The sequence below is a fragment of the Cydia splendana genome, chromosome Z (genome assembly GCF_910591565.1).
Source record: "Cydia splendana chromosome Z, ilCydSple1.2, whole genome shotgun sequence".
Lineage (NCBI taxonomy): Eukaryota > Metazoa > Arthropoda > Insecta > Lepidoptera > Tortricidae > Cydia > Cydia splendana.
The window spans coordinates 26,161,382-26,183,485 of record NC_085987.1 but is presented as its reverse complement, the minus strand read 5'-3'; the positions used below and the strand labels follow the sequence as shown (position 1 = coordinate 26,183,485).

The window sequence follows — 22,104 nt, the reverse complement described above, 5'->3', positions numbered from 1 at the left end:
TATTAAATTTATTTATATATTTCGGTGCTCCGGTTCATGCTAGTGCTGGTTGCAGGGACAGACTTCTGTCGTGACTGATATTACACTTAGTCTTTGTTGTGGCAGAGTTTCCCTCGTGATTAGTGCGTGTGTGTGCTAGGGTACTGATCCACTTATATACACGGAATAGGGCGACTTATTCTTATCCACCATGCCCGCGGGCGATAAGGAGGGAGTCAAATACACTGGCCTGTAGGTTGCCTTATCGGTCTCGCCTGCCGAACTTTACAGCCTCTCGTAGGGACTACACTTGCGTATATTACAAAGCATTAGGTCGATGGTAAGAACGAACTATGCTTTGAATATACTAGATTAGGGACAAAGGGTAGGATTAGGGTAGAATCACACACTTGTTTGATGTCTATTAACGTTCTTTATTAGTTAGGGTCTATAAATTTGAAACGGTTGATATATATTTATCTTTAAGGGTTTTAAAATATGGTTTCTTAATCCTAAAATATGTGTGTTTAAAAGGTAAAGAGTTTAACTGCCTAAATCTTTCTAATTTCTCATTTATATGGCGAAAGAATTAGTGCTTCTATAAAATTTTATTTCTACTTTTCATTTCTGGTTGTCTGGTGTAGGAACGAGGTACTGAGTAATAAAATCAGGTATTTACAACATAAACTCTTAATTATCAATCTGGATTTAGGAACGCAGACTATTCTGGGATTCAAGAACGGTTTGTTTTAGGGAACCTTTGTCAGGCAAGAGCAATACAAAGGATTTATTGAGTGAATACTCAATTTCAACCTCTACTAAACATAATAGTTAACAAATAAACTCGGTGCTTCGTTTATACATCTAGAGAACTAGGAATTCTGTCTAGATTATCAGCTTTGGGGAATGGGACTATGGGATTAGCATCCCTAGCTTTTGAATATAAAAAAGATAAGTAATTATGATGATTGATGGATACTTTGACACTTCTTTTCATCATCTAGGTGCGTTTAGGTTACGAAGTGTTGGTCATAGCCCGTCTGGCTAAACTGGTAGGGTAGGTGTTCCGATTAATACTTGCAAATCGGACTAAGAGCTTCCAGACCTGCATCGGGCGTACGGAGCAGCGCGTGTGATTAAATCACACATCGTTTAGAAGATGATAGTTAATTATAATTAACCTTGAAATGCTAGGGTGTAAAAGAGCTTATCTCAGGAGTGCTGCTTCTATGTTATCCCGGAAGCTTAATAGGTGTGGCAGGATTTTACCAACAACATTTTTATATATTTATATCATCATATATGCTGTAATACTTAAATACATCATAGTAAATTTACACCATCATTTACGTTGCACTAATAAATTCTGAATAATTTTCTATTTCTCTGAATAATTTTCTTTAGGTTATTTCTTACTTCCATAAATAATTATATTTATTACCATAAATATCTGTTCTCAAAATCTAGGTAATAATAAATAAAGTCAGAGTCCAAAATTTAGCTGATACTCATTAAAGAATTTGAGGTTACCGCGGTTCACTTCAAGGGGTCCTAACCACTAGCTAGACGATCACATGGCCATATTTTAAGGGTAAATCTAAAGGGGGGTGTTTATATTAAGGTAGGTTAGGTAGATAAGTAAGGGGGGAGTTACATTTTGGTGAAACCGTGACGCAGGATGTAGTTTACCTGGGTTACTACGGTTCTTCAAGGTATATGTATGTAAAAGTAGCCTTCCAGGCTACATTTTGCTGGCGTGAAATGGAATGGGTACACTTGATTTTGGACTCTGTTTTTATTATGGTTTAAATAAAAGTCATAAAGCATTCATTTTATTATTCAATAGTTATTATGTACACGTAGAAAGGTCTTAAATAAAAGTCATGAAACATTAAGTTTATTGTTCAATAGTTACTATGTACGCAAAGAAAAATTATTACTATTCCACTGTAGTAAGGGTTATCTATCCGCAGACGAAAAGAACGTAATTATATCAGTCGGCTTATTTATTAAAACACTAACTATGTACAATTACTGATAACTTGTGCGTAGCTGCTGAGACCTCAGCAGGGGTATGCACTTATGCAGCCAACCAAGCATTAATGTTCTCCTAACATTTAAAAACGATTAGTAATTTGCATCTCGGATATCAAGATTCTACGTTGACACATCGTTGGCGCGTTCTATCTCGGAGGTGGCGCCATCTCTTGACGAGTTTGGTACTACATTTTTTTACTCGTTCTCTGCGCGCCGTAATTAGGGATTTACTTTCATATTCCTCAGCTTAAGATGTTTGTCATCACTACTAATGATCCATCTTCTTGCGTCTTTGATATCTGAAAAATAAAGTTACTAAATTAAACCCTATGTAGTATAACATTAGCACTTATTAACGCTTATTTTAAGCGAAAACAATCAGTCTTATTTATCTCCTGTCATACATTTATTAAGAAATTAGCTTCATTGCAGGTACCAATAATAAATAAATAAATATTCTAGAGACAATCTTTCACATATCAATTTGGCCTGGGGCTAGGCAAAACTTGTACTGCTGGTACTAGGCGGCGCAGTACATACTTGTATAGATAAATACATACTTAGATTAACAAATAATGTCCATGACTTGGAAACTCATATTCGTGGTAGACGGCCTTTGCCAGGCAGCATTTGTAGGCAGGGTTACTATAATTTGGGTTAGGAGGCTGTTACCATAGTCTAGAGATAAGATTAGTTTACCTAAGTTAGCCTAGGATGTGGTCAGATAAGATATCTAGTTGTGTAAGAACATGTACTTTAGTCGATAAATCATGGGGGCGTGAAATTGTTCATTTCACGTAGGCTTTCTTGAAATATTAAAGAACCGGGGGCGTATTACAAATATATACATTAGTTGTTAAATTATGGGGGCGTGTAATTGTTCATTTACACGCAGGAATACTAAGCCACTGGGGGCGTATTTCACAACTTTCATATTCTCCCATCTTAAATGTCGGCAATGCATTTGCAACCACTCTGGTTATGCGAGGGAACAGTAATCATTCACCACCGGGTAATTTGTCTGTTATTTTGCCCTCTATATCATAAAAAATAAATAGCTAGGTACTCGTGTGTGATAGATAACATTGGAGTTCCATCTTTGTTACATGCTTTGTTTACTGATAAGCTGTCACTATAATAAACTAGTTAAGTTACAGATTGCATAATATGTATGTACGGTCCTGGATAGGCCTGTCGATCATAGAGTAAGAGTAAGAAACAGATATTACAGATAATTCTGTTAGGTTTTATTTGCTTCACGTGTGGGTCCGAATGACAACCACACATGCCAGTAATAAGCTTAAATTTCATTAATGTACGAAAACATCATACATTTGCTACTGTAGGATAAGAAAAATGAGCATATATGTATGCATGAGCTTGGATTTGAATAGGAAATCGTATGTTAAGACTATTTTTAGACCAATTTATAGATATTTAGGTTAAGAAAAGAGTAATAGTACATGCTGCAATCACTATTGGAGCATAAGTAGAACATACACATTTGTATGAAAGTTTAACTACATATTTTTCAGTACGGAACCCTAAGAGTCACAACATTTATCGAGAACAGCGCTGAGATATGTATAGTTTACTGGTTATAGTTATTACTATTATTTACAAGGACTCCTGCGAGCTGCCTTGTGTACCTTATTGTTATTATTTAAGCCGCTCAAATAACTTCATGAAAATCAATTGAGAAATGCAACACGCCAATTAGTTGGACGAACAGCGTGCATACAAAGACATATTTGTAGTATGAAGGTAGCCTGTTAACTTAGGATTACAGTACAGTTCTGCTGATGATACTTTTTATTGTATTCTGATTGCGATCAAGTAATACTTAGTCGGTAAGCTAGCACGCTAGTACCTAAGCTCTGCAACACGTTTGCTATTTTCTTTCTTGTATTAATTGAAGACTAGAGCGACCTTAGCAGCAAATTCTTGAGATACGGCCATCAAACAGGAGTGTTGAAGTATTGAAGTCAGAGGTTCTTGGTAGCCTGGAATAAATTAGGCAAGTATTAGGAAACTTCAGAGAAAAGAGTTGAATAAGTACAGTAATAGTAGTAAAATATCAACAGTCATTCATTAGAGGGGGCGCGTCATTATTTTATTGTCAAATACACTCATAGGAAATATTAGGTTTCACAAAAGTAGACTAGACAGTACTTAAATTCTTCAAAATCCAAAAAAGTTTGAGAATCTTTGCCTTATAGGGCACATTTCCATAAAGTGAGGTCACAAATAAGCTAGATTAAGTTACTTAGTCAACAAAATCATAATAGGATGTAAGGTTAATGGCAGTTTTCATATCTCTGATCTTTCATCCGGAACCTCTGCGCTCATTATTTTGAAATATTAGAGTCAGACATAAGTTAAGAGTTTTTATAGCTTATGATAAGTTTGGTATTTATATAATGAAATAAAATACCTGTCATGACTGGAGACAGTCTATAGATGTACATTGAAGGCAGGCATATTGTTACTGCGGAGCGATGCCATTTCTCCGGGAACTCTGAAATTGATAAAGTATAAAAGTTAGCTAAAGTAGGGTATATTTAAGAGAACCTATTCATAAGTCTCATTAAAAGTGTTTATTATTTAGTACAAGTAGGGTCTTTACAGTCAAGATAAAAATAAAATCAATTTTTATTTTATTTTTGAGAGCGATGAAAAATTTTGAAGTTTGTTTTTCTAGGTACATATGAATATGTTACAGTAGCTTTTTAGTAGCATGGGTGTGTTATACTTACTAGGGGACTGTTGAAAGGCTCGGAAGAACCCATGAGGGCATCAATGGAAATTTGCTCCGCTCACTGACAACTAGGTATTGGGTTTCGGTTGCTGAAAAATAACAGCATATATTGTAAGATGTATTGCAAAAAGAGGAATATTTATGACAGATCTAGGGTTAGGCCCACAAATTGTATTAAATTTACCAGAAGACTGCGGGATCCTTTTGTAAAGAAAATACATATTTATTAACAAATTTTTATTACCATCCAAGAAATCCTGTTTATTTTTAGTTGACATTATCATATAATTATGATTTTTATAATATGTTGCACTTCCAAATTTAGGAAGCTAGTATTTCCGAAAGAAATTGACCCGGGTCATCTTTTTAGAGCGACAACATTTTTCAAATTCCAAAAGCAGTATGGTCAAACCAGTGAGTAAATGTCTAATAGTAGAAATATCATACTTACGTTTCACAGTTGTTTTGATTCATCGAAAATAGCAAGGGAGTCTTCGCAGCAAAATTTCAACTTCTTTTCTTTCGATAACGATATATGTATACCGGGGTTCATTCTAATAAAGTTGTCAGCTTGCTGAAAAATCAAATATACTTTGTAAATCTTATTGCAGCAGAAAACAAACATGTAGTGAAGAACAGATACTACATTAGACAGACAGCATAAAATCAAAAATCAACATGTCATTCCTTTAATACTGATTTTTACTTTGATCACTTTCAAGTTTTGCAGAAAAAAATGTGTTTTGTTGCTGAACAAAGAATAAAAATAAGGCAACTCACTACATTAGGTAAAAACATTACAAGCGTAATGATATGAAATTAGGGAAACCTTAATGTTTGTCTGTATTCGATAAGACCAAATAGAACGCAGATTTATTGATAGATAGGTCAATTTGTGATCAATTACTTTTCACTAGTTGATATTCTAATAAGCAAAACAGTTTTTAAATAGGAGCAACTTGTTTAATGAAGGAAAAAGAATAAAATCTTACCTTGCTCAAAGCAACAGTTTCCACATTTAAGTCCATTCCATTCGCACTATCGACAGCTAGACTCATTACGCATCCTTTGTACTAGATAGTTCAAACACTAGGTCATAGTTATGGGCACTAGGTTCACAGAAAAATAGAAGACGCAAGCTGAGAAAAGGTCAGCCATGCGGCGACGAAACAGAACTTTCACTTCATTCGTTTTATAGTAAATTCTTCAAGGGGCTATATTTTGGAAACCATTAGGGCATTCTTGGAGGCAATCCTTACTCGCTACATCGGGTAAAGCTTGCGTCGTGGTATTTTACTGTAGGAAATCATTGTGAAACAAAGGCAATAGCTTGTATTCAAAATGGCGTTTTAATTTTGTTCTGAGCATGTTTTGAGCGATTGTCAGATGTTTAGGTATTTGATCAAAATGTCACCGGAAACTGAAGTAATTTTAATCATTAACATCACGATTAGTTTACTTGTATTAAGGATAAATTAATTACGTTTCAAAAAATAAGCATAATCTAAAAATGACAGCAGTTATAATTTGCCAAAGACAAAATTTCGTTTCACTCATGTTTCACTGTTGAACGTTTATAATTCAGTCTCGAATAGTTATTCAAAACCACTTAGTTATTCACGCCACCTATCGGAATTGTTACTTAAGAAGTCGTACTAAGAACCCGACCAAATTGAGTGGGTTGTGCTTGGTATGTTGTCGGGAGTATTAGAATGTGTTTTTGATTTTGTCGCATTGCATGGACGCACGCGCACCCGTTTACACTCTCGTTCCGTGTCTTGTTTCGCGGCTCGTCTCGCCGCTTGTCTTGTACGCGATTGTAAATTGGTTGGTTATTAGTATTTTGTCTATGCGTAAAAACTTGTTCACACGAACGATTTCGTTTAGTATTGATAATAATTGCAAAAATCAATAGATAGCGATGGTAATGGTAGCCCATCACTAGGTGACAGAACGGGACAGTCTTACGTATCTTTCAGTAGGAGTGGCAGCGAAAGCGCTATTATTGGTTGTCCTTGTTACGGTCTCGTGTAGTTGCGTATGATTTGTCCCTCACGGACGCGCGAGTATAGCACGTCTATAGGATTCTACCATCTATGACGGAAGATCATAGAATCGGAAGATAATGGATGACAATCGTAATGGTGTTGCTACTTACAAAAACAATTATTGAAGAGTTATAGTTAAATTTATTCGCATTTCTATAGGATCCTATTCTAATCGTAAAATGAGACTGTAGATGGTTTAATAATGGAAATCTTTATGTGAGATAAATGAAAATCATTGTGACGTTTAGTTTAAGTGCATATCAACAAACCGGGGCCATGTTGTCTGGTCAAAACGTGTTAAAATAAAATATTGCGGTTTCGTAAACGAAACAACTTTGGTTTGGACGGAAATATTTATGTTATTAAGAAGTGATAAAATAGAATGGACAGTGTTTAAAGCAAAAATAAATATAGATACTAACCAGGAAAAGGTCCATAATTGAGTGCAAATGTGTATTTGAGCGAGAAATGGTTAGTTTTACGTGCATTTTGCGGACGCAAGTAACGAGTGCATTTTGAAAACAAATAACAAAAATCATGTAGTTTTCTGTAGTAAATCCATATTGAATTAGTAGAATAGTGTAGTGGGTGAAATTAGTGACGTGATAAAGTGGTGAAAATAGTATTCATCTGCAAGAAACGTGCGTTCAACAAATAAACACGTGAGTAGAAATTTTGGCAAGCCTAGAACAATTGTAGGATATGTTAGTATATAAAACGCATTATAGCTTGTTTACATTATATGAAATAATACTAAATTGACGTTCAGATCTTTCAAGCGTTTCAATATGAGTATAATCACATGCTTTCTTGATTTTTCTAAATGGAATTCGGTTAGTAACACGTTTTCAATGGATTCCATAATAATGTGTTCGTAGGTATATACATAGGTATTTGCATTATATTACATGGTTTTCATGTGATAAATAAAATTCTTTGTTAGTCATTTAGTGCGAAAAACACATGAAAAATAAAACAAAACAATAAAACACTTTGTTATGAAAGCCATTGTTAAATTTGTCGTCACTTGAAACTCTCCCGTGGTCTAGTGGATATCAAGGTGGACAAATGTATGAAGATTACTTGAACGTGGAGTGGGTTCGAATCCCGGCGAGCAAATAAGTTTTTTTTTATTAGTTTTTTTTTAATAATTCGTTTTAATTTATTAAACAGGTTTGCAAGGTTATTAATATATTTAGGATCCCTTTAGAACTTTATTTTATTTTATTTATTTTAGTCCTGTGGTCTGTTTGCTTACAAAATTCTTAAAAACTATGCATAAATAAATTTATTTTGGATATGTATCTACGAGTAGCGTTATAAAATAAACTGGAGTTATGAATAAACTTATGTTCAGTAGGCTATTTTTTTTTTAATTATTTACACAAACTAATTGTTGCTCAATGTTTAGACAAATACTTACCTACTTACTCTTTATATCAAAGATGGATTCATTACCTACCTAACCCTTCCAATGCAGTTGTATTTGTATTAGGAGCACCTGGGTACTTAGTTCTTAAAATACCTAGATGTTCACTCACGTATTTTTAATCACTCGCGCGGCATGTTTTAGGGTGCCTAGGCCTCCATTTTTAAGCACTAACACTAACAGTGCATAAACGAGTTAGTACATCTCACAATAGTAATTTGAATATCATGGCTAATAATATTATGATTCGGATTTTTTTTATAGGTACATTAAGTCAAACGGTGTGTGTTTTATAGTGTAAATAGGCTGGTAAAAATGCATTAAAACGGATAATAATTTTATAAAATTTAAAAAAAACTATATAAATATGTTTTGCAGCATTTATGTTACTATACTTTATGATTCGTCACTACTATAATTTTTGATTTATCATCATCATTATAAATGTCTTATAAATTTTATTTTTATTTATTTGAGAGCATGTTTGCATTATTTTGGCTGGCCAATGGGCTAATTATATAAAAACAACGTACAAGTAGAGTCAATCATTATGGTTTTAAATGTATTAATCGCATAATCGCTTTAGGTCAGTTTTTTATATATTCGTGGCTGTGCCTGGGTTTTGGGGTAGTGAGATTAAGGTCGTTTAAAGGCTATACAATGTACGGTTATGAGCAATAGTTAGACGTTACAAGCAGCCGTGTGAACTGCCATGGTTTGGCAGCGGAATGGTTAAGCGCGTTTCAAGTTCGACTCTTCTTTGTCTGTATACTTCCGCGGTGGTTTATTGCATAGTAGGTTTTCGATGCTGCGCGTTGAACGACAGTATGTGAGCGAAAGATAGGAATTATAGAAAAATATATCGCGGAGCGTTATCATAAAATCTAACAACAAAGGTGCAAATTTTCCTTTATGTGCGTATCATTTGATTTTAATACCTAGTCAAGTGTTTTTAACTAGTAGTTATTAAATAAATAAATAAACATAAAATAATATATATTAATTGGAAAATTGAGGGATTTTAAAATCATGTGGGAATCATCTAGAAATGTTGGGCTAGTATGGGGTTAGGTCAAAATGAGTAATTTTTTTTAAATGATTATGTGGCTATAAATATAAATTTATATATTCTCATTTTGATTACTAATCGACGCGTTGGCTGTCTGTAGAAATCAGTGTGAAAGTGTAACAGAGGAGGAATGAAAATGTGTGTGCATTGAGTATTTATAGTTATGACTTTGTGGTGATTTATGAAAGAGATGTATGATATGAGATGACGGATGTCAAGTTGATTGGTGTACCTTTTTGGAAAGAACGGATTGATACAGATAGACAAAGGCTGGAGGGTAATCAAACTAGATTTGTCGGTATTTGCAGGGGAACAAACTGGAGAGGGAACGGGATACACAACTAGCCAGAAAAATCTTATCGGTAGGTTAAAATTTCGACCCATTCACAAGGGTAGGTTTTTATGGCTAGTACTACACAAGGTAATAAGACCCTTACGAAACCCACACACTCATATTGGGTGAGATATATCTGACACTCGACATATTTTAAGGGCCGTGAGCGTCTAAAAGGACGAGGCTCTTTTCAAGAGGTTAATTAGATACAATTACATATCTTATGTTGCTTTCAATATGAGGTATAATAATAATAAGCAAATATTTTGTTTATTTTGGTATTTTTTTTTTTAAACAAAAATATCTTTATCATACCATATTGGGGTATTTACTTATGTCAATTTTAAGTTTGTTTATATATAAAAAAAAATACACACCCAAACAAACTTAAAGGTCGGTATATTTTATTCAAGTATGAGACACGCGCCAAGAAAACGTGGTTGAGGGTGATAAGGCAATGAAATTGGTTCGAATTTTGGCAATGGAACTTGAAAGCTTCGTACTTATAAAAATTAAAGGTCTCTTCGTTTCGCCTGGGAGTTTTTGCCGTCTCATCAGATGCTCTTCTACGGAAGTGTACGGCGCAATTCGGGTAGAGACAAGAGTAATACTCGACGCGGCCGGGTTGAGCTGGCAAGGACGGGTTAACTAGTAGCCTATTAGATTCACAACCTAATATCTTTGGTGGAGCGAGGTGACTGGGGAAAAAGTTGTCATGGTTCATTGACGGAATTCTGATGAACTAATTTCAGAGCTGAGTCATTAGCGGTCACTTAGTATTGAGACACACACTACACGTTTAGAAAAGGGGGGATATATCCGACTAATCTAGAGTAGATTGAAGTCTTTTACAAATTACTGTAGTAATTCATAAAACACTTAAATCGGGGGCGAACTGTGACTAGTCGTATGCCTATTGCCTAGTATTAACCACCTTTTTCATTGAAACACAGAAAATAAAAGGAAATACCTTGTAAAACTAAAGACCTCTTCAGTCGCATATTTCATTAATGATTCCATCGAATATTCTAACAATTGAAACTTGAAGCAATTCCATGGTAATCCATAATACTTATCACGTGTCTTTCTTTTTTTTTATTCTCTATTTTAACTTAGAAATAAACAAAATAAACCCTCAGGAAATAATCAACAACAAATTGGTATTGACGTTGACAATAAAACTGATGAAGACAGCTCAACGTTCCGTTACGCTGATGCTCTAGTACAATTTCGAAACATACAATCTAAAAATTCATAAGATAAATAAAAATATTAAAATAATTAATTCTCTAAATTCTGGATGTCTTAAATAATATATTAGATACTAATAAACATAAAAAAACTTCAATACAGGAACGTTTTTCAGAAGTAAACTAAAAATATCTCAAAGTAAAATAATGCTTACAAATTCGTACGCGATGAGTTTTCGAACGTTCCCTTTTATCGTAATTTAGTCTACTCCAACTGACTACTCGACTACTGCCTATGAATGTGTGCGTAGATGTCATTAAAAATAGCTCCGTCTTTCTCTAAACTGCGTGAGTAAAAAGGACATGATTTATACTCTGAAGTAAGCAATAATGAACGTTAATATTTAGGACATATGGTTCAGTAAACAACCTGTAACTTATGATCTTTCTTCTTGAATCGAACCTTGTTACACGCCACGAGGTTAATGACATCTTCCTCAGTTCTGGTATCCTGGTACTTTTGGTAAACGTTTGTCTCAATAAGACACCAGTTGTCGGTTACCCGCCCGAGGCAAACGACCTCTTCTGCAATTCTGGCATCCTGGTACTTTTGGAATAGTGTTTATGCCATTATGTCGCCGTTATGTCGCCGTTATGTCGCCGTTATGTCGCTATTATGTCGCCGTTATGTCGCTATTATGTCGCCGTTATGTCGCCAATATGTCGCCAATATGTCACCGTTATGTCGCCATTATGTCGCCAGTATGTCGCTGTTATGTCGCCGTTATGTCGCCATTCAGTAGCCGTTCAGTCGCCATTCAGTCGCCGTTATGTCGCCATTCAGTCGCCATTCAGTCGCCGTTATGTCGCCATTCAGTCGCCACTCAGTCGCCATTCAGTCGCCATTCAGTCGCCACTCAGTCGCCGTTATGTCGCCATTCAGTCGCCACTCAGTCGCCATTCAGTCGCCATTCAGTCGCCACTCAGTCGCCGCTCAGTCGCCATTCAGTCGCCGCTCAGTCGCCATTCAGTCGCCATTCAGTCGCCACTCAGTCGCCAGTATCTTTGTTTTGATTCAGTCGCCATTCAGTCGCCGTTCAGTCGCCGTTCAGTCGCCATTCAGTCGCCGTTATGTCGCCATTCAGTCGCCACTCAGTCGCCATTCAGTCGCCATTCAGTCGCCACTCAGTCGCCGCTCAGTCGCCATTCAGTCGCCGCTCAGTCGCCATTCAGTCGCCATTCAGTCGCCACTCAGTCGCCAGTATCTTTGTTTTGATTCAGTCGCCACTCAGTCGCCATTCAGTCGCCGTTATGTCGCCATTCAGTCGCCGTTCAGTCGCCATTCAGTCGCCGTTATGTCGCCATTCAGTCGCCGTTCAGTCGCCATTCAGTCGCCATTCAGTCGCCGCTCAGTCGCCATTCAGTCGCCACTCAGTCGCCAGTATCTTTGTTTTGATTCAGTCGCCTCTCAGTCGCCATTCAGTCGCCGTTATGTCGCCATTCAGTCGCCGTTCAGTCGCCATTCAGTCGCCGTTATGTCGCCATTCAGTCGCCACTCAGTCGCCATTCAGTCGCCATTCAGTCGCCACTCAGTCGCCATTCAGTCGCCATTCAGTCGCTATTCAGTCGCCATTCAGTCGCCACTCAGTCGCCATTCAGTCGCCACTCAGTCGCCACTCAGTCGCCGCTCAGTCGCCGCTCAGTCGCCGCTCAGTCGCCGTTATGTCGCCGTTATGTCGCCATTCAGTCGCCATAGTAAAAGGTATAAAAGGCCGGTGCGGAGCGTTGGGAGGGGCATTCATTCTTCGACCGGGCTAGCAGTGACTCTGGTTTTCGGGTGTAACGTAGTGCGGGGAGGTGAAGTTTCTCCGCGACTTTTTCTGTGTTTGTTTTTACTTGGAATGATCCTAGTGAATTTAAACTTAGAATTTGTGTCTGTGCTTGGTTTTGCGGGGATTTTAATTGTCGTAACGCTAAGTTTAGACTGTTGTGGAGATTCTTTACTGCCATGTGTGGGTTTTTAGTTATTGTGAAGTTTTCTCTACGCTGTGTGTTCTAAGTGCCGTCATGTTATGCAGGGACAATGTCAATGCATAGCCGGGGCTAGGAATAGTGTCTGTGTTTGGTTTTGCGGGAAGAAATTCTCGTAACGTTAAATATAGATGACAGTGTTTAAGGGAATTTCACTTTTCTGTTGAGCTAGTTTAATTTAGTGATAACTTAGTTATTTTAGTGTTTTTCTATGGGGTATTTTTGCTATTTTAAAAGCCAGATCATTGTTTGGACTGACAGTTTGTCCAGCTAACCATTCACTCCGCCTAACGGTGCCAAAGGATTGGATGGTTAGGAGTCTATTGCTCCAAGTTTGAGAGGACTTGGCGTCTCTTTTATATCAACATAAGAGACGAATTATCTCACTAGTCTCAAGGCCCAGCTGTTTAGATGGATGTGGGGACGTCACGTGCGCGTCATCCGGAGTAATCTGGGCCCACTGAAGTTGACAGTAATTGAGACTAGGTCTCCTATTAAATTTATTTATATATTTCGGTGCTCCGGTTCATGCTAGTGCTGGTTGCAGGGACAGACTTCTGTCGTGACTGATATTACACTTAGTCTTTGTTGTGGCAGAGTTTCCCTCGTGATTAGTGCGTGTGTGTGCTAGGGTACTGATCCACTTATATACACGGAATAGGGCGACTTATTCTTATCCACCATGCCCGCGGGCGATAAGGAGGGAGTCAAATACACTGGCCTGTAGGTTGCCTTATCGGTCTCGCCTGCCGAACTTTACAGCCTCTCGTAGGGACTACACTTGCGTATATTACAAAGCATTAGGTCGATGGTAAGAACGAACTATGCTTTGAATATACTAGATTAGGGACAAAGGGTAGGATTAGGGTAGAATCACACACTTGTTTGATGTCTATTAACGTTCTTTATTAGTTAGGGTCTATAAATTTGAAACGGTTGATATATATTTATCTTTAAGGGTTTTAAAATATGGTTTCTTAATCCTAAAATATGTGTGTTTAAAAGGTAAAGAGTTTAACTGCCTAAATCTTTCTAATTTCTCATTTATATGGCGAAAGAATTAGTGCTTCTATAAAATTTTATTTCTACTTTTCATTTCTGGTTGTCTGGTGTAGGAACGAGGTACTGAGTAATAAAATCAGGTATTTACAACATAAACTCTTAATTATCAATCTGGATTTAGGAACGCAGACTATTCTGGGATTCAAGAACGGTTTGTTTTAGGGAACCTTTGTCAGGCAAGAGCAATACAAAGGATTTATTGAGTGAATACTCAATTTCAACCTCTACTAAACATAATAGTTAACAAATAAACTCGGTGCTTCGTTTATACATCTAGAGAACTAGGAATTCTGTCTAGATTATCAGCTTTGGGGAATGGGACTATGGGATTAGCATCCCTAGCTTTTGAATATAAAAAAGATAAGTAATTATGATGATTGATGGATACTTTGACACTTCTTTTCATCATCTAGGTGCGTTTAGGTTACGAAGTGTTGGTCATAGCCCGTCTGGCTAAACTGGTAGGGTAGGTGTTCCGATTAATACTTGCAAATCGGACTAAGAGCTTCCAGACCTGCATCGGGCGTACGGAGCAGCGCGTGTGATTAAATCACACATCGTTTAGAAGATGATAGTTAATTATAATTAACCTTGAAATGCTAGGGTGTAAAAGAGCTTATCTCAGGAGTGCTGCTTCTATGTTATCCCGGAAGCTTAATAGGTGTGGCAGGATTTTACCAACAACATTTTTATATATTTATATCATCATATATGCTGTAATACTTAAATACATCATAGTAAATTTACACCATCATTTACGTTGCACTAATAAATTCTGAATAATTTTCTATTTCTCTGAATAATTTTCTTTAGGTTATTTCTTACTTCCATAAATAATTATATTTATTACCATAAATATCTGTTCTCAAAATCTAGGTAATAATAAATAAAGTCAGAGTCCAAAATTTAGCTGATACTCATTAAAGAATTTGAGGTTACCGCGGTTCACTTCAAGGGGTCCTAACCACTAGCTAGACGATCACATGGCCATATTTTAAGGGTAAATCTAAAGGGGGGTGTTTATATTAAGGTAGGTTAGGTAGATAAGTAAAGGGGGGAGTTACAGTATCCGTCCCACACAGCGCAGAGGGCAGGGTGCTATTTTTCAAGACTACCTATTGTACCTAGCTAGTTTATTGTTAACCATGATTGTATTGATTGTGCAACAGATACTGCGTGTAGAGTATGTTTAGTTTGTCTTAGACTTTTATGTCTATGATTGAACGGAAGAATAAATCATTGTTAGACCAACCAAACTAGATATGGTTGTTGTTTATTTCAAATCTTAATATTACATGGCGCAGTCGGTAGGATATGAACCTACGCTCCCGAAGTACCTGCTCTTCCAATGCCTCTCAGAAGATCTGACAGAGATGTTACACCTCCTATTAGGCATCTCATCGATTATATGTGTACTATTTAATTCTTTAACCTTTATATTTTATTATTTTACTTTATGTTGAAAAGGGAGATATAGAGTATGTTTAGTTTGTCTTTGACTTTGATGTTTTTATGTCTATGATTGAACGGAAGAAATCATTCTTAGACCAAACTAGATATGGTTGTTGTTTATTTCAAAATATTAATATTACACTGCGGAAGATGAGAGTTTGGCTTGTTAAAAGTTACGTTTTCATTTTCTCCTTTTTTCGTTATCCACGCAACATAATAAATAACATTTGCAGACTTCTGCAACGAATTGACATAAAATAGATACACCTTCGTTTTTATATGCCTACAGTAAGGTTTTAAGATGTAACATTGTGGCATTAGGTGCTCGAATTTTATTTCCACACAGCCCCTGTTTTACTCGCCTAGAGGTTCGTTAAGACAAGCTACATTATAATTAAGTAAGTACTCGAACAAGAACGAAAAATGCCCCATTAAATCTAATAAAATTATACAGAATATGCGTACCGGGATTCGAACCTCTGGGACCATGGATGGCATGCAACTAACTACAACTCTTTAACTAGGCCAGACAGCAATATTGGCAATTTCTAAACTTAGTGGCGACCTTGAACTTGAATCCGATTCTCATGCCTAGTGTGCGATATTCCAACGATGTTATGCCTAGCGATAAACGACTTATACGACTCGTATATTAAATAAAACCGGACAAGTGCGAGTCGGACTCGCCCACCGACGGTTCCGTACTTTTTAGTATTTGTTGTTATAGCGGCAACAGAAATACATCATCTGTGAAAATTTCAACTGTCTAGCTTCACGGTTCGTGAGATACAGCCTGGTGACAGACGGACGGACGGACAGCAGAGTCTTAGTAATAGGGTCCCGTTTTACCCTTTGGGTACGGAACCCTGAAAATGAATATGAATGGATAGAATCATGGAACTAACTAATTGGACATGAACACATTTGGTAATTCCTGACTTCTGTGAATATGGTGAAATTTTGATTAATTTTCGCATTCCATTCATCTTGTCATACTCGTTGTTAAACATATGCTTGTCTCTTTCTCTTTCGGTGTGCTCGTTAGCGCGTGCACATTTCTCGCTTGCCTGAGCCGCCTGGGCGCGACTAAAGGCAAATTGTACAATTTGTACAAGGTAAGCGCTTCTATTTTGGAACGCCTATAACCTATCTTTAGTTATAATATCATTGGTCCTAGCCGATAAGTTATATTAGCCCTATTATAAGTACTAAGATTTACACTTATACATGCAGTATACATGTTTATGATACTGACTATGTATTAACAGTATAAGTGTCTTGGCATCCCGCAGCTGTAAACGTATACCTAGGGTTTGTCTGAATAAAGAATCTGAATACCTGCATTAATACAATATAGACATGTAAAAGCACGGAAATTGAAAAGGAAATATAAACTAGATAAGGTAAAGGGCCCCTGTTTCGGCAGGTCAAGGCTCTTGAGAGTTTGTATATTTTTTTTAAATATTACTAAGCATATCAATACCTTGAAAGCTTGATCAATACCTTGAGTAAGTTATATTAGTTCTTTGTTAATAAATTAATGTATAAACTATAGGGTTTTAGTTGTCATTTTTTTTGTATATGAATTTTTTCGTGAACCTCTTATTTGGCTCCCATTTCGTGATACAAATTTAGCTCAGCTCCTAAGTTCGTGAATTCGTGTCCCCTGTTTCGGAATAAAGTTTTCTTAGAGTAATTGGTGATAATTTGCTGATAATCATTGTAATATTTAACGGTCTTACTTACTTACGAGTTTTTGTAAGGTCAAATTAAAAATAATATAAAAAAAAAATGTTAAATTGAGAGCTAGCTTAAAGTTTTTTGTACTTACTCGTCGTCATTAATTAAATTAATGGTTAAATTAAGACTTTGTAAACCATATGGGTACTTTAATACTTGAATAAAAGCCGAACTATATAAATAAAAAATATATTAAAAATAAATATAAAAAAAAAATATTTACAAAAAAAATTAACTATCTTATACGTTAAATATAAACATACACAAAAATAAATCAAATAAATTGAATTATAAATAAAATTGTGATAGTAGTTAATATGAGAATATACGTGGAATATACCTTAAATTTTTTAACTCGGGTCACATTGGAACTCGTTTTATGAGAATTCTAGTGAAAAAAACATATACCGAATTTCGCTCATACGAAACTTCATGAAATACATTAATTGTTTTCTAATTTTTTTTTTATTATCAACGTTGTTATATTTAAAAACAAGCATAGCTTTTATAAGGGAGGTGGGACATAGAATTAGGGAGAGGACCTCTGATGCTCGCGCGGGTTCGTACCTGGTGCAAAGGCTGGCCATCGCTATCCAACGTGGTAATGCGGCAAGTGTGATGCGCACCTTTGCACCCGGTACAATTCGCGGAAGTCTTTTAGATTAAAATATTTTAATATTTCTAATTATTATATATTTAAGTTATTTTTGTATGATTGTTTATATGCCATTAACCTTTTGTTTAAATAATCGTATCTTTTCCAAAAAAAAAAAAACACTCAAAATGTATCTAGAAAATCCTTGATTCGATAGTGGCACGAAATAGGAGACACACGTAAAATAATTTTAAGGTATTTCTATGCATATATTTAATCTTTTTTCTTATCAAATCAATTACTAAGGAACCCACAAAAACACTCCCAAAATCTTTTATTCGAATGGGTTTAGCTTTTCCTTCCTATAAGCTTAACAAATGAGAGCGCGCACCTTACGCCTAAAAAAAGTGCACGCATACAACACAGCTGTTCGCGGCCGTCTGACAGTTTCGACCGTCGTATTACTCTCAGTTTAATCACTAAACTATTGGTTATTATTTTATTGAAGAGATTAAATAATACAGATTTTTTTCATATGTATAATTTGAATAAAAAATTTTGAATTCCTTATTATTTGTGCCAGAAACAAAACTAACGAAATAACGTACTAACACGAACTAGGGGCCGTTTACCTTATTATTGATTTTAAATATAACTTAACTATAACATAATATAATCCCCTAATCCAATCAAATTAAAGACATAGAATTGCACGCCGTCTACCTTTACCCAATGGCAATGACGCCATTTCATAGAGCTTATCCACACATCATGCCTCGCATTTTGAAATAAGTAGGTACAGTCGCCATCAGATATATCGGAGCGGCCGAGGTGCTCAAAATATCTAAACATGCACTCTAGCGCCTTGACAATAGAGGCGTGTTCAGATATTTGTGAGCGCCTTGGCCGCTCCGATATATCTGATGGCGACTGTCCCTTTTTTATTTACGGCGTGTCGCCAATAAAATGCATCCCGTTTTCGCTTTCGCATGCACCGTATTTTCTCTCCCTTCCCTTCCGATTTGAATTACTGGGCTTCGGCCTATCTTCGCACCTATTTACCAATTGAAAAGGAGAGCTCTAATACAACTGAATCACGCAGTTTATCAGGCGCATTTACACGAATCGTTAGTGTCTCTCATTATTATACCTAAGTACGTAAAACGGCTATGATGTGTTTAAATACATCTTATTTAATACCTAGTTACAATCGAAGTTACTACATACGCTCCCAACTCAATCAAACCCTCAGAGAAATATATTAATTAAGTATTAGCTCTTTACTTATTTCGTAACTTGAGTAGTATTTTGGTACGCGTGATTGATACCTGCATATATAAAATTAGTTGAAACCAACTCCAATATGTAATTATTTTGTGTAGGTCTACTGGCTTATTCGTATCTAATGAGAGCTCACTCCCCAGCAGTGAGGTACGGCAGAGTACCGAAAAGGCCCAGGGAAGTGGTAAGCACCGATAGCATGCCCGACCTGAGCAGAAATCTGCCCGCGTCGGGGGTCGTTCCCATCGCGGGCCTAGAGGAGATGGACGGGAACAGCCTGCGGCACGGCGTGGCCAAGGAGCTGGCCAAGATGGTGACGGCCGCGCACCGCACCAACAACTCCTACACCGAGGAGCTGCGCCGCTCGCTCACCCCACGGGCCATCTTGCTACACGTCGACGACTCCGACAACGAAGGCAAGTGCCTACTACTAGGGTGCTACCTACCTACCTACATACTACAGAAAACATTCTTACAAACTCAATTGGTATGCAAAACCAGTAGGCGTATTAGTATTTATAAATAATATTTATGTTGAACCTTCCGAATATAAACTAGGGCATTGAAATTGAGACTTGAGTTGGATCATAACTTTTAGTTCCCGTTCCCCATAGTAGAAGGAAACGTAATAATTAAATACCCCCCTTAACCTTTCGTATATCTTGTCATTAAATCTGTATTGAAAGAATAACCTTGATTTGTTATTCCAAACGGACTGGACGGATACAAAGGACGAACGAGGAGGATGAAAGGAAAGGACGGTATCCGGACACGGCATACAAAGGGTTAAGAGGAAAGGGGACGCCTGTTTCTTCATACAAACGTAGTCCCCATTTTCCTCTCTGGATTTTGACAGAATGGAAAATATTTTTATAATATTTGATGTACTTATATCAACCATAGCTATGCCTCTAAGTGTGACTTATTTCGATTTTTTGTTTATTGTAGAAATTAGGAGCGAAAAACAGGTTTCATACAAATTTTAAAATACTACTAACTCTTGTAATAATTAATAATTCGAATAAAAATCAAACGAAGGGGCATAGCTGTGGTTGATATACAACAAATTGTGTCTAAATATTATCTATAATATTAATATGCAGTGAGTAAAATGAGGACTAAGTACGTTTAGTATGAAAAGCGATTTCGCGCGGGTCCACCACTTTCGTCTTAAGGGGTGTTAAAACTACTTAATAGATATAAGTATCATTATATTATGTGCTTAACATTCAAAAACGTAACTCTACTGGTATTATAACATTAGAGAATAGAGTAGGTAGACATTTTTGATTATATTGTGATTGTGTGTACATATAAGACTCAAAAAATTTAACGTTTGTATGGTGCACTTGGCAAAATGTTGCTACCAATGCTTAAAATACTTGTGCATTTAGTTATTGTTGTTTTTAATACTTATTGCACTTTTAAATAACTAAATAGAACTAGTACGAGTAAGAGCATAACTCGCATAATAAACCTACCTACCTACCAAAGACCAACAATAAACGGTAAATTAAATGTCTCCGAAAAAAATGTATTATTTTGACACAATGCCCGACCAAGATATTTAATGTCTGATATGATGTTTATTCAATGATCAAACAAAAGTAACAAAACTAAAGAAACAATATTACTGCATTTTGAAACTAGGTATTTTATTGGGAACTTGGTATTTCGCCTAAATCACAGAATAAGTATTTAGCATCGTGATTTAGCCTTAAGGCAAGTTTCTCCAAAGTACGGCCAAGGGGCCTACCGCGAAATCCGAAATTCGCAAATTGCGGGTACCTCTCTTTTACTCCAATGAAGGCGTAATTAGAGTAAGGTGGTAATACTGGTGCTCGACGTGGTCCCAGTACATGTCATCTTGAAACTGAAAAGTCATTGCCCATAGAGGTGACAGCAGGGTGTCATCTATTGGGCATTGGCATGTCGAGCACCTTACCTAACTTAACAGAGAAAGATTTTCGCGGTTATAGCCCAGGTTCTGCGCAAGAGAAGTTTGCATTTAAAGTTGCATTAAATCCAAGCTTTCATTTTACGCGCAGAGCCCTCTGGTCAAAAAGTTTGGAGACTCTTGATGTTGACAATTGAATGATGGGTGATGGTCGGAATATGTTGGGGCAGGCAGTGGCGGCGAGGAGGCGGCGTCGTCGACGACGGACCGCGCGACGGACGCGCGCGCCGCGCTGTGGCAACACGTGGCGCTGCGCATGACGCCCGCCGTCCAGCAGGTCGTCGAGTTCGCCAAGCGCCTGCCCGGCTTCCATACGCTGCCACAGGACGACCAGCTCATCCTAATCAAGGTAACTACCTCTCAGTACTACTTCCTCTCAGCCGTTACCTTATTATGTTTTTTTATGTCCCATTGCTGGGCAAAGGCCTCCACTCGTTTATTCCACTCACCCCTGTCGTATCACAAAGATATTGGACAGATGAAATACCTTACACCCCCCCCCCCCCCCACTGGGTTCCTTTTGTACCTTTTGGTACGGAACCCTAAAAAGCTGCATATCATCAGACTAGGATTTCGGAAAACCCTGGTTAAGAGCCCAAAATATCCGGGGGGCCGAGCTTTTTCCAGCTTAACTATAGTTCTATTGTAGGGAAGCAGAAAGAATAATTTAAGAAACCACACATGCTTAATGCTTAATTAGCAAGATCTCACCTATAACTTAACAGTAGGTAGGTTCAGTTTTGTGCTGGCGTAGGCATGTAGTAGACCCTAATAAGATGTATAATGTTTCAGCTGGGGTTCTTCGAGGTGTGGCTGTCGAGGGTGACCCGGTTGTCGACCCCAGATTGTATCGTGTTCGATGATGGCACTACCATTACTCAGAGCCAACTGGATATAGTATATGACGTATGTAATTCATTCTGATTTTAAGAAATAATTGTTGAATCATAAGAAGTTAGGCGTATACCTACGTATCTAACTTCGAAATTTTGTGAGCAATATCGATAAAATAAATGGGGTTATTCCCACTAATTACCACCAAGTTCTTACCAGTGGTAACTACTGGGAATTATTTTCCCACCTTTTACCACTGGTAACTACTGGGAAAAAAAATCCCACTAGTTACCACCAACTCGGCTTGG

At 37.0% G+C, this 22,104-nt stretch overlaps 1 protein-coding gene and 2 long non-coding RNA genes across 4 annotated transcripts in view; 1 reads left to right on the top strand and 2 right to left on the bottom strand.

The window, feature by feature from the left end:
* Positions 1 to 22,104, bottom strand: part of LOC134804951 (uncharacterized) — a 72,274-nt gene that overhangs the window by 36,787 nt on the left and 13,383 nt on the right. The window lies entirely within an intron of this gene.
* Positions 1 to 22,104, top strand: part of LOC134804810 (ecdysone-induced protein 78C) — a 77,755-nt gene that overhangs the window by 51,519 nt on the left and 4,132 nt on the right. For both annotated transcript variants that reach the window (XM_063778064.1, XM_063778062.1), the window contains 3 exons: positions 19,149 to 19,425; positions 21,137 to 21,311; positions 21,755 to 21,868. In XM_063778064.1, the coding sequence (XP_063634134.1) occupies positions 19,149 to 19,425; positions 21,137 to 21,311; positions 21,755 to 21,868 (566 nt within the window). The remainder of the gene's footprint in view (positions 1 to 19,148; positions 19,426 to 21,136; positions 21,312 to 21,754; positions 21,869 to 22,104) is intronic.
* Positions 3,891 to 5,322, bottom strand: LOC134804942 (uncharacterized). The gene is made up of 4 exons (XR_010146202.1): positions 5,226 to 5,322; positions 4,773 to 4,863; positions 4,451 to 4,534; positions 3,891 to 4,019 (listed from the first exon to the last, which is right to left on the bottom strand). It is a non-coding gene; the product is annotated as an uncharacterized LOC134804942 (long non-coding RNA).